The sequence below is a fragment of the Patiria miniata genome, unplaced genomic scaffold (assembly GCF_015706575.1).
Source record: "Patiria miniata isolate m_02_andy unplaced genomic scaffold, ASM1570657v1 HiC_scaffold_4, whole genome shotgun sequence".
In the NCBI taxonomy this organism is placed as follows: Eukaryota; Metazoa; Echinodermata; class Asteroidea; order Valvatida; family Asterinidae; genus Patiria; species Patiria miniata.
This window is the reverse complement of record NW_024037071.1, coordinates 5,518,078-5,531,841: the sequence shown is the minus strand read 5'-3', so window position 1 is coordinate 5,531,841 and position 13,764 is coordinate 5,518,078. Positions and strand designations below refer to the sequence as shown.

The 13,764-nt window shown below is 39.3% G+C and overlaps 2 protein-coding genes across 3 annotated transcripts; one reads left to right on the top strand and one right to left on the bottom strand.

The window, feature by feature from the left end:
* Positions 1-1,091: 1,091 nt before the first annotated feature.
* On the bottom strand, positions 1,092-4,833 carry LOC119739917 (uncharacterized protein C6orf163-like). Of its 2 annotated transcripts, XR_005272632.1 has the most exons (6): positions 4,728-4,827; positions 4,029-4,168; positions 3,327-3,529; positions 2,428-2,630; positions 1,238-1,789; positions 1,092-1,202 (listed from the first exon to the last, which is right to left on the bottom strand). XR_005272632.1 is itself a non-coding variant. In XM_038215053.1 (5 exons), exons 2-5 carry the CDS (start codon positions 4,144-4,146, stop codon positions 1,414-1,416), a joined length of 900 nt encoding a protein of 299 aa, XP_038070981.1. In that variant the 5' UTR covers positions 4,147-4,168; positions 4,745-4,833; the 3' UTR covers positions 1,092-1,413. The 2 variants fall into 2 exon arrangements, 1 of the variants encoding a protein (XP_038070981.1); XM_038215053.1 differs by having other exon boundaries at positions 1,092-1,789; positions 4,745-4,833.
* Positions 4,834-6,661: 1,828 nt separating this feature from the next.
* Positions 6,662-12,212, top strand: LOC119739652. The gene is made up of 3 exons (XM_038214663.1): positions 6,662-7,053; positions 8,794-8,846; positions 9,735-12,212. Exons 1-3 carry the CDS (start codon positions 6,945-6,947, stop codon positions 10,122-10,124), a joined length of 552 nt encoding a protein of 183 aa, XP_038070591.1. The 5' UTR covers positions 6,662-6,944; the 3' UTR covers positions 10,125-12,212.
* Positions 12,213-13,764: the final 1,552 nt, after the last annotated feature.

Here is a 13,764-nt window from a genome sequence, read left to right as displayed (position 1 = left end):
GTCCGTAAGATATTATCATAACATTAAACAACAATTAAATGTTTTTACTTATTGGAAGTTTTGTTTAGCCATAGGCCTACATTAGGCATTATCAAAAGTCTGTAAAAACAATGTTATGGAATGTGATAGTACCTGAATCCAATCTGTTGGAATGTATCCTGAATGAAATCTCCATGTAATATTGCTTTCTTGCAAGCTTCAATTCTTCAAATTAAAATTTGATTGATACTATTAGTGGTGCATCCTTATCACCAAGACCTTTCAAATTCTTACAAAGGCCCATAAACTCTGCCCTACTTCAAGGTCCATTGAATACATAAAATTAAACCAAGCAAACAAAATAATTTCCTGGCTGTTTTTGGTTGTCCTGATAAACCCTGTGTTTAACCCATTAGTACTGGTACTACATTGTATACATTGTAATACATTGTATTACATTGTATTGCATTGTATTTATTCACTGAAAAATCAATAGAACCATATGCTCAGGTGGTTTCGGGCACTACAGAAAGTAATAGGCGGGATGGTTTTGGCACTACATTGACCAAGGCGTTAACTAAAACAGGGGTGTGAGTGACCACTGATAAAAATAGCTGAAAACAGCTGAAAAAGGTTTTAAAAAGCTGAACTTTTGAAATCTCCTATACTTTTGTACACAGCAAGTGAGGGAAAATGCTGAAAAAAGATGAAATCCAACACACACAAAAGCTGAAATCAGCTTTAAAGCTGAGATTTCACACCCCTGCTAAAAGTCCAACCACAAGTTCATCACAAATCAAATACTAAGTTAATTTTTACTTAAGGTTACAAGTAACAGGGTACGGACAACAAAGAACACCTTTGACGTAGTTCATGTGAATAGCTTGTGACTGGACCTGAGACTGAATGACTTGTGATGGACTTGTGGTGACTCGCCTCCAACTCTTGAGAAAACGTGACAGGATAGCAACGACCACCTGAATGCCCAACAGCCTATAATTGGTTGGAGGTTGTCTAAGATTCCAGGAATGCAACCAAGCTGACATTCTGGTATTTTCTTTTCATTTTTAGCATCTGAATTTCTGATTCAAAATTGGCAGTATTAAAACTGGAGGAACAGGCACAACTGGAACAGGCACAAAAAGCAGCTCGAATTAATGTCTGAGTGACAACAAGCATTTCTTGCGGTTGAAAGAAGCGGCTAGCAAACAGCAAACACAATACATGCCATTTTCCCAATACGGATCAAATGGCAATAAAGCTCACACACAATACACGTACCAAGTATCTACAACTATCAACAAATCCAGCAGGGGAAATCTAGAAAAACAATTTCAGAATTCTTTTATCACAAGCTTTCTCTTCCGATTTTCTCAGTCCTACCGCTACCTCTCCCACTTTGTGTGACCCTCTGGCAAGCAGAAAACTCCGAGTTCACTTCAGAAGGAAATCAGCCTGTCCTGAATCGAACCCTTTGGTTTTGTTAATGAAGAGCTGATAGGAATCCTTCATGTTGTGGAACTTGGCTTCCCACTGTTTCTTCTGCTCACATTCACGCTCCACTTCCTTCAAAGTCTCTTCGTTCCTCGATTCCAAATTCCGGATTGTTTCTTGGAGTTTCTCTATTTCTGATTGGTGGGCTGATTTGACTCGACCTAGCTCAATGGCGGCAACGTGACGTTCCTCCATCTGTGCGGTGTGGACGGCGTCGATGCGTTCCCGTTTCATCCGCTCTTCTAAGGCTGCTAGAGCTTTGGATTTCGCCTCCGCGCTCGATTTGGCTGTTTCTGCTTCTCTGTCAGCTGTCACTCTGAATTTTTTTAAACAGAACATGAATAGGAAACTTGCTCAACATTTTTACATTTTTGGGATGGGTGAATAGTATAAAAAGTTACACACCATCTCAAGAATTTATTAGTTCCTTAAACAAAACATAATTCTTATTAATTCAGAATTAATCATTACAAATCAATCAAAATTCAAACAAAAGTTGTCACAGATCAAGCACAAGTTGTCGCAAGTCAATCAAGAGTCAGTATCAAGTCAAAAGTGACTTTGATAAAAGCCTTCGATCCTTTGTTATTTTTTTATCCCCAGTTACTTGTGGCCAAACTTGTGATTTGGTTGTGATTTGAGTTGAGACCGACTTGTAATGGTCTTTGGGAGTGTGGCCAAGTGGTTAGGGTTTGTGACTCATGATCAGAGGGTCAAGGGTTCGAATCCAGCTGCTGGCCATTTCACCCCCATTTGCCTCTCTCTAAATGAGCACAGACATTAGCTGGGGAGTAACCTGCTATGGACAGGCATCCTATCCAGGGGGAACAGAAATATTCTCAGTCAGTTCATGCCACTGAAACTGGAGAAAAATGCTAGCATAATGGGCCATACTGGGTAGCGGCAGACTACTTTTTCCGAGAGATGACACTCTGACATCTCTCTGATACCAACCTTGCAACTCTCTCCGCTTCTTCCCTCGCGATCTCCACCTCCTCTTTCCTGGCTTGTGACACCGCCTCATCTTTCTCTCTTAGTCCTTGTGCTTGTACCTTCTCCACGGTCTCTCTCAAGATCGTCTGCCCTGCTTGTTTCTCCTGTTTCACTTGTTCTGTGGCCTGCTGCGTCATGATGCCTTCAACTCTTAATGCCTCTTCCTATTATGTGAAAAATATTATCACACCAATAATAACATAGCTCCTTATTTTAATAATTCAAAGCTGTTTGAAAATGAGCTGAACACCATTGATTTTAGTTAATTTCCTGCCCAAAATCTGAATTAAACACGCAAAGTCAATAAAAAAATTTAAGGAAGAAAGCTTCAGGGCAAATTTTAAACTGCCAAACCTTAAACTGCCAAACTTTGAAAGAAAAGACTACAACTGTGAAAAATTCATCATTACCAACTGTACTCACTAAATGCCAGCATGGCATCCTCTAAATCCACTAGAGGATGATAAATATAATACACAAGGGAGACGGGATGCCAAACTAGATCATGGACATATAGTGACACTCCAATCTGATAATTTTCTGATAATTCATAAACTTGGGGGGGGGGGGGGTGTTAAACTCTAATGGAACTACTCTAGCTTTGGCATCACATATGTTGATATTCCTGAACCAGAACATAGACTGATATTGAGCCTGTGTCACCCAGGTCTAAAATCTCCAGGAGCCAAAGCTGGTGTTGAAACCCAGGTTTCGAAAAGCTCACAGGCCCTACCATAATAAGGTTACCATTGGGTTCTGAGGGCATGTTGGACTAACCTGGCTGTGGCTAGCAGTCACTCCCATAGGTACATGTGTGATTACAAGCCGTAGCTAAGTCATACAGACACAGCCTTACATACCTTGAGTGCCTTCTCCTGTCTGTGTTTCAGATCGGCAATGGCTTTTTCCATCTCTTCTTTGGCTAGTTCTCTGCATTTCTCCAATGCTACATTCTTCATGTGTTCGGCTTCCTGCCATACTTTGTGTTGGGCCGCACTGACAGCTTGATCTCTCTCATTCTCAGCTTGTACCTCCCACTGGGTGTGAATGTTCTGACCAATGTCTGAAAAAAAAACGGTCAAAAGGTCGAGCCAATATAATAAGTTGAATAGTGGGTTTTGCCCTTGACCGACATGTTTTTTTAATATTATATATTAAAACTGAACAGTGTTGTCTGGAGTGATTTTGTGAAAACAATTCACAAACTACTAGGGTGGGACTCGAACCCATGACCTGCTTACTAATGCAGACGTCTTACCACTCGACCACCGAGCTTGCCGGGGCCGGCTGGCTGGCTCTGATATAGCAGCGGGTACTGCAACCAAACTGTTCATAAGATGGAAGAGTAAGATTATCCGTCTCTAGAGGGCAGCATTCATTGTATAGGCGATACGTAAATAGCATGATGGAAAAAATAAGAAGTGAAGTAACTGATCTAACCAAAAATTGCATGCCTGGTTAATCACAGCAAAGATAAGAGCAGCGACCAGTTACTGAACTTCTGTAAATTTAAAATCTGGAAATAAAATTCTAACAGCTCCCCAGGCCTCCCCAATACTCACCCAGGATATTTTGATGTGTGTGCATCTGTGTCTGCACGGGTTTGCTGTCTTCATATCGGAGTGGTACGCCATCATAGCGTGGCGATAGAGCCTTGTGTTCCTTGAGACGCTTGTCCATTTATGTTGGATATCTCTGGAGCCTGCATCAAAACAAAATTTGGTCAAATTATCATCCCAGAAAATGACTGAAAAGCACACGTTCATCTAGTGAACTCCAACTTTTTTTTCTGTATATACAAATTCAAGGCCTACTATGCTATCCAGATGAATGTTAAAAAGTTTTGAGCAAGACCTTGCCTTTGGCATCATTTGCCAAAGAAAATGGCAAATGTTACATCCAGCAAATTTGTGCCAAAATCCCTCCCTGACTGAGTGACCGAAACTCAATATTGTTGTAGGCCTATAATTACTAATTTCCATGATTATCCCATTCAAACAAGTTGAGATTGTTCATTCCAAAAATGTCATCCCCCCGCCCCCCCCCCCAAAAAAAACCTACACGCATACACCACCATCCTTAGATCACATACACATTATAAAATTTATACAGTGTATGTAGGCCTAGTCATTCAATGTTTACGCGTGCCAAACTAAAGCTCCTGCTTACAAAATTTACCACACATGCCAAAATAAATTCATCAAAATAACCAATTCCAATACATTTCAGGAACTTAACAGCACCCTGTTTTACAAACCCACCTTTTTTAAAAACGTACCTCAGAAGACATTAAAGGGGTGGTACGACTTTGAAAACTTAATATAAGTAGAAATCGTCAGCCACAAATTTCACACATTTCGTGCAGTATAAGCCAGTAGGTTGTACAAGTCAATTTGACCATTAACTGCCAAACGTAAATAATAATCATACGCGAGCAAAATATAGATACAAATATTTTTGCTTAAAAGAACCAGAAATACTTACATATATGCTAAGAAAATTACAGATTTTGACCCAAACTACAGTTTTTAAAAGGACTAGAAAGAATAATGAAACAAATTGTGGTTATATCTGGAATGCGTAAGGATATTTTTCATCTTTTCAGTTGCGTAGCAACATTGTCGAAGTCGATTGAGGGCGCTATTGCAAACGTTGTGTCGTCTGCTACGATCTTTTTGGCTCCAGGATTTTCGTTATTCGGTTCTTTGATCGCTTCTTCAAGATATTTGAAATACAATTCAGAGCATGGATGAAATTGAAGAAAGGTACATTTGTTCTTACCTTCAAACGTGTAATCTTCTCTTCGGCTTTTTTGTGATTTTTTTATGAACTTTTTTCATTTTTCTGTTTAAAGACGCCCTCTATTGGCGTATAATCAATATCAAATCACGCAAAATGCAGGTGGTTTTTGTGTGGTACAGGAAGTCATATCATCCCTCAGGCTCTGCGCTTGATTGCATACTCATCCGGACAGGTGTTTCGTTGAGCAATGTTCTCAAATATTCGCATCCACTCATCGTGATTGATAATCCGACGGTGGTCCATGCTTTGGCATACATTCATGTCCAGAGAATACTGACCACAAACTAGACTCGAGCTCAGTCTATGCCAATCCTATATAATCATGATATATAATCAAAGTTCCATTATAGACATCTTGCACGGTACGCCCTCGCAGAAGGCATTTTTGTCATCATTTGGTGCTAATGAATGTAGAATGTGTGTACCCATGCGTATCATAGAGGAACAAAGGCCCGCCTTCATGTGACGTCAGATGGAAGGGGTTAATTACAGACGCTTTGCAATATTTTTTATTTGATAAAAAAAATCCAACGAGTTCGTTCATCCATGGCACGGCTCGTGTTTCTCTTATGCTGACATTCTCATTGTTTATTGACACTGTCGATTGATTTCTGCGCTGTGTTCACAGAAAAATTCAATACTCGTGTGAGGAATTACGTTTATTCAGGCGGTTCCCGGATTGTAGAAAGTTCACTCAGTTTTATTCGTATCCAGAAAGACGTGCACGTGTGACTGCGTTGAAAATGTCGAATGTCAATCGTTTTCCACTTAATAATTAAAGGGTTTGTTTAGTTCTGCATTATTCTTTTTTTATGAGACTGGGATGGCAATGACTTAATGCTGCTTTGTTTAGTTGAACAAAGATAACCGATATGGTGTCCGCGTGTTTACTTTGGAAATTGAAATCAAACCTAAAACGTCAAATATTCTGATGTCATCGTTATGCCTATCAAAATTTCGAATGCAAATGTCGAGTGTCCATATAAAAAGCAAGAACAGTGGAAATTTGAAGAACAAACTTATGACATACCCACCGAGCCGAGTCAACTTTATTTGACCAAATGAATCACAATACTCCCCACAATCCCCACAAAATTGCCAATTGTTCTTGATATCTATCCACAAAATTAATACCACCAAAGTACACGATACAACAAAATTACTTGCTATTTCCGAGAAGGGATGAGCAGAATATTATATTCTATTTGATAATTATGTGCACTGAGAAAACATAGAGTCGCTTTAATGCGTACCAAGAAAATAACACCAGCCAAATCAGAATGAATAGCATGATTATGAGTCTGGTATCTGAAGTCTGAACACATGCATTTAGCAGGCACTCCGCGGCGGAAACGCGACCTCTATTGAAATATTATACTGTTTTATAACATCGCACCTAAAATATCACAGTGGAATCATTTATTGCCTGACAGATGGCCGGGTATAGCTGGTGGTAGGCTCGCGTGCGTGTCGTGGGACCTGGCTTCAGGCAAAACCGAGATGATGATCAGGAAATGAGATAAGCTAGACTTTTTGGCAGCGATAAGGTGAAAGATCTGCATCAACTAGGCAACGATGATCATGAGCAACTGCCCCGGAGGAAAGAAGCGAGATACGGCATAACTGACCCACACAGACTAGACGCGGGCTGGGGACCGGACCGGAGCGTATACACGATGGCACATCATCAGGTTTACTTCATCAGAGAGATGTCGGGGATTGTGTTGCTCTTTATTGCAGTATCTCTGGGTTGTGTTTGGTGTGTGGATGGTGCAGCCACTACAGGTAAGCTTTCTTAGTTCATTTGTGTCGATTGATGAAATTTCAATTTAGTTCACACATTTGTCATCGGTCATCGTACGCTGCCGACAACAACGTCCTCTGTATTGCTGTTTTTGCTCATGTTTCTTCAACATCTTCATTTCCATCAAAAAATAATGATTTTTTTTCTATTCTGATTTCTTTTTAAAAATCTTGATCACCCTATTTCACGTCATTGGCTCTATTAAGTTCAATAAAATATATTTCATCGCTACTTAAATGTGCAGAACATTTAGTATGCTGCCTTGTTCGGAAATGTTTACCACAGATTAAGCAAAAATAATTGAAAAACGGAATAATTTTAAGGTACAAAATAAAAAGAGAAGACAAGACAAGACACAAACCATACAAAAACCGTCAATTGAATAACATAATACAACTCAATGAAAAAGGATAAAATCATAAACAAACTTATATATTGTACCCGCTAAACATTTGTTATGCAGGAATGTGAACGAGTATGCATTTCGCATAATCACCGTCAGCATCATGCATCGTCGACTGTAGATCGTGCGCTCAACCTTTATAGCCACCATAAACGGATCATTCCATTATAGAATTTAATTTTGGATACTTGATGAAAAAACGAGCCACCGCAGCTGGACGAAAAAATAAATAAAAACGTTTGAGCTCAACAGTGGCTGTTGAAGTAATTTAAGAGAAATGCAAAAAAAAAGCAAAACAATTTTATTTCAGGTATACAATCTACATTCTTATTTATCACATATTCCCATGGTAACCGAAGGTAGCCATAACTCTTTATTTTAGAACCTAGTAACGAGGCAATCACACCGTCATATAATGACAAATTTCCTGCGGTTCTCCCCATATCAAGGCCGTACGCATGGCCATGCTCCACTTAATTTTCTCATTCTGTGAGATTGTCTCGCTCAGTTTCATACACGCCTAATTATCTCGAATAAACCCCATCGAAAAATTGCTTGACCGATCAGAATAGCAATGTAAGGCAATATCTCGCGTGGAGATTCGTGTCTTCATTTCGTAAATGTCAAACGTAATGGCAAGCAAGAGTGATTTTAAAGCAAAAATGCCGGGAATTATTGCCGTTATTATCGGGAATATTCTGTTCAGTGAACAGGGGCAAAATAAAAGTCCACAACGGAGGGACTGATGCTGAAAAATAAAACACGCCAATTGCCGTCTTGTCCGTTATACTGACGGTTTGCATTGTAACTTTGAATTACATTTTGATTTAAAAGTGGTTTAGATGCTGCTCTTGTCTTTGTTCACATTTTATTCCAATTATGAATTTTTTGTGTGATGGGGAGGTTCCTCCCTTGTTGAAGAGGGAGGAGGGGGTCATTTCCTTCCCCCACCCTTGAGATTTACGAAAGAGAAAGATCACGAAAATTAATAAACTTACTTACGGAATTGACCCGAAATATACAGATCAAAAACACAACGAGGGCCTAATGTTTCGGATCCTAGCATGACATATCTTAAAAGCAGGACCTTCTCTAACTAAAGCACAAGTAAACGATTGACAGCAAGCACTAAACGCACCACTCCATCAACACTAAACCATTAAACCGTCACATGTAATGAGCGATCATCTCAACTGTAGAGCAAGGGAGGCTGTTGAATATTAGTCTATGAGAGGAAATGCAAAATATTGGAATGCACAGGATATATTCATGATCATACCCTTTTCCAGCTTTTTTGTATGTTTATCATTATTTTTAGACGCCGGGACCACACCCAGTCTATATACGACCATTGAAGCCGATGCACGAACCGTAAGTCTCGTGGGAAAATACATTTACCTAAATGTTGATTGGGCACCATTTCAGTTCGGTAAATGTTTATTTTTTTTGAGAAAACGGTGAAAATGCATCTTCATTTTTCTCCGGACGCAAAGCAAGGTTTTCGTGGACTCAGTGCCCTCCCTTCCAAAAATTTGATTAATACGTTTGACTTTCATCCCGTTGTGGTATGATCCCTGATTTGTCTCTCGGAAAAAAAACAATTCTCATTCACGGATTATGTAACCGCAGTTGCAAATTAGGTCAATCTGTGGCAGTATTTGGAGGAAGCCGTTTTTTTCTCGCGATGGTTTGATCTTAACATCGCAAGAAAATGATGGCAATTTCGAGTAGGATATTCCATAGTGGTTTGGCAGTCGGTGTCATTTTGAGTGTCTGCAAAATGGTGTCTTTTACCTTTAAGTGTGGACGACAGCTGTCAACATGCGGGTACTTAAAATGGCTGCTGATCTCGTAAAAGCTATACTCGAGAGGGGAAATATATCATCCCAGAATTGTGGTCAAAACCAAAAGCACTGCGGTGATTGTATCGAGGCTAATCAAACGTTGCTATAGGTTACCAATACGTGTACGATAAGGTATGTGGATAGAAAACATGAGGTAACGGTAGATTCTGGAAAAAAAGATGGAAAGAATATTTTGGTAAAACCGAGAAACAATTAGAATGGGAATGACGAGCCACATCAGTATATTACTTTTCACGAAAATTATGGATGAATGTTTTTAACTCAAATTGTCTTTATTCAAACCATTTGTTAGCAAAGTCAATATTAAAATGTTGCATTGAAATCATCATAATTTTGGTTGTTTTTCAGTTGCGAGTTTTGCAATACTTGTTGTTTATTTCTTCCAATGGTCCAGGACGATTTGCCACAAAGCGACGGAGGCACCACACCAAACTTCAAAGATTCTGCAACCTCAACCACTTCAGGGAATACGACTATCGTCAGTACATCGTCGGCGGCTCCAACAGAGGTTTCCCCGGACCGATACGGACAAATCCACTGGCTGCTTTTCACGGGCTGGCAAATGCCTCTGGTCATGGTGGGTGTCGAGATTATCGCGTACTGTGTGACCATTTTCATCGTGTTTGGGTTCGGTCAGAAGCGCTCGAGAATCAAGAGATTTGGACATTTCTCTTGGAAGCGGCCCAACCCGTTCGTAGGGCAAGATGATTTGGCTTCAAGGGCTTCAACGCTGGACAGTAGACTCAAAGTTAGGAAGCCGTCCGTTAGAGGCCACCGTCCATGAGGGCCACACCCATTCAAATCCACCTGTTTACATTTATCTTGTCATGCTATAGTGCACCTTGTATATATCTCATACATTTTGGGATGTAAGCTACGGTATTCTGAGTCTAGTATATGCAATTGTATTATTAAAAGTGTGTATGTTTATATATTGTATTTTCCAAATCAAATGCGATTCGAAAGCTGTTTTGAAACGGTAACCAGTTTGAAAAGTATATCTCTATCATTACAAGAACACTATAAAGGAAGTTGATTCTCTTGCCGTAAAATGCTGGGCCAACTTCCATAAATTATTCGCAAAAACGTGTTGCAGCTAAATTAAACGTCAAACCAAAAGCACGACAATGCTGTTGCCATGACGACATTGGGGCTCGCGGTTTGACCGTTACCACCTAACACTGTCCACGTAACATCGGTTTCCATGCCAACAAATGAGAACACTGACCCACGCCAGTGTTTCGATCGGACATTAAAAAATGATAACGAATAAATAATAACGATGAACATCGTGGAGGTAATTTTCGTAGACAATTAAAATATACCGCTAGTTTCACCACTCTTGACACGCGCGCGTTCTCCGACCCACCTTTATAATTTTCTAAACACCAAATTACATTACTACACTATCTAATCTCTCTATTATGCAAACAACACCAGTAATAATTGAACATATTAACGGCGCCGAAGCGGTGAAATGGCGTGTCATTATTATACACGTCATGTCTACACGCGGGAAATTTGCCACTTCAATGATGATTGAGCCATTAACGCAGAGTAAATAATTATCTTCAGAGAGAAAGGTGGCCCAATCCCGCCCCTTTCCTGATCCTCTTCACAGCTTTGATGAAAATGAAGTCGGTGTTTTCATTTAAAAATTAATGTAACCGGATCCAACGAAGTGGTCTGAAATTTAAAAATGCAGGGGGCCGGGAATGCGCGTACTCACTTTCATTAGGTTTGAAGAGCTACATAAATATGTGGATGAAAATGATAACAGGTCATGTTGATTCCCACTTTTGCAAGATTTGTTTAAAACGCTATTACTGCGACTTGTGCTTCATTTGGTTAAGTTTGGATGAAAACTATTAACATATATATATTCTTAGTATTATAATAGTTTATTAAATCCCGAATATTATTTTACTGTCAGTTGATCAAAGATGTATACGTATCGGTATGCTTTGTGGGGAAAAAATAATAAAAAGTGCACATTTATCTAAAAAAAAAAAAAAAAAGCAGTACGAAAATGAATATTTGATTAAATATACAAAATTAATTAACAAAGTGACACCGGTGCGCAAAGAAAATATAACAGAAAACTTTGTGGCAAATGTTTTATTTCGATTTCAACTTTGTAAAATTGAACAAATACTCGGGTGGATATAAGCAGTATGTAAAAACCAAACCCTACCTGTATATTTCTTAAAGTAATGGTCTAGAACAAACTACATAACAATACGAATATTTTATGTCAAGCATCGTAAACGTTTATGACTGTGGTTGTCTTGCGTCACGGGGAAAGATCAGGGTAATATTTGCTATAGTATATACTGAACAAAATATTCCTTATATTCATTTTATATGCCGGATAGCGACAGATGGCTAACCACGCATTTACTATTACTACCCGGCGAATTCATGTTTAATACACTGGAAATAATTTCTGTATACTTTAGTATAAATACGCATACCTTGGGTTCAGTTCTAAACTCCTATATACTTGCCACAGAATGAATTTTTTTTAAAAAGAATGTAGTATCCTAACGCCAATACGGGTGGTTGTTGACAAAGTCTACGGATGGTTGTGAAATTATTTCAGTATTCTATACCAACATGTTTTGTTTGTGCATATTCGTTATTCCCCTACACATTTGCAATCAACTGACGTTGACGTGAAAAAAACGTGGCGGCGTCAGCCGAAGAGATACTTCATTCTACAACTTCTAATCTTTTTTTTTTTTTGGTCAGAAAAATCACTACGAAAAATGAGGTGTGAAAATAACACCCTTGGTGTCAGTTTCATTCTCATTCTTACCACTTGCTAGGTATAGGCCTAATAGTGCTAGCGCTCCAGTGTATAAATCTGACCTGCTGGGTGTTAATTTTAACACCACCATTTTTTGCATGAAAAAGCTGTTAAAATTCGAGACCAATCCAGCAAGCCCGCCCACTGCGCACGTGGCCAACAACACGTGCCTCTCCGCCGTTTAAGACGCGCGCGTGATACGCGAGTTTAAGCATATCGAACATAAATCATGGCTATGATTGGTCAAAACAACATTGGGCGGGGCTTAGTGGACAGGAGTTGGACACGCTCGCGCGCAGGTGGCATGCACGCATTTGATGCTCTTCCGACCAATAGGGTCATCAATTTGTGCCACCGCCTCAATCTCAAGAGCGCATGCTGCGCGCGAGCGCAGTTTCCCCATCTTTTTGTTGGCCGAAATAAATGTCTAATTGTACGATAAAGTGGTGCAGTGAAGTGAATTGTTTGTATTTCCTGAATCTTGACCAACTCAATAAACCTTTCCTACGTACGTAACATAACTGCATAAACCACAGTGTACCACTGAAAATCAACGACATGACATAAAACATTTATAAACGACGACTGAAATTATTAAAAACTCTAGAATCATTTGAACACATTTTCTGTAAAAAAAATCACTACAAAGAAAATAAAGGGTCAACAAAAACTACAGGCTCTGTGTCATTGTTTTTCTTAATTTAACAACATTGTTGATGCACCAAGCATTGGGCAGTATTATTGCTTACACACCGGGGCAAATTCTCCGGATTAACCGGGTACTCCAACAACTGAGGTCATTTCAGACAAACCGTCCGGAAGAATATTACTGCCCACCTGTTTTTTTAAGCAGTGACTTGCCACTTTTTTATTTTTTATATGACGGTGACTAGGTGAGGGTATGCTGGGAATGATGACATTTCAATATTTCCTAAGGTTAACTTTCACTCACAACACATATTTAATCAAACGATATTTTGAAAACCAAATCGACCAATTCCATCACCGACGCCACACTATAACAATCACAACAAATATTGAAAGAGCAATATTAAATATAAACACATACATGCAACACTGAGGGTAATATTTATTGTAATACAACATATCACAAATTGCTACAATGTCTCTCCATGTACTCAAAGGCTGCAGGTGCGGTCGGAGCAACTTTTTTTGGGGGGGGGGGGTCAACAACTTACATTGTTATTTTCGGCTTTTAATGACATTTTGCATCAGGGAAAAGTACATTTCGCTATTGTTTTGCCCTTAAAAGATGAAAGCTTGAGAACCAAAAATAACAAGATAAATTGCTTACAGGATGGTTCAGTAGTTGAGATGTCTGCACTAGTAACCAGGAGGTCGTGGGTTCGAGTCCCACACAAGTAAGGTGACAATTTCTTTTCACAAGCATATTTTGAGTAGTTACAAAAAAAAATATCAGTGAAAAGCAAATCACAATAAATATGGCACCATCACTGGCATTGCAAAGCATCCAAGGTCAAGATTTCTGTCTACTCCTACAATTAACTATGCCCGCCAGTCCCCCCCCCCCAATTGTCTTATTTCATCCTGCTTCTACAAGCAACCTTGAGATCAGTGGATTGACTTGTACACG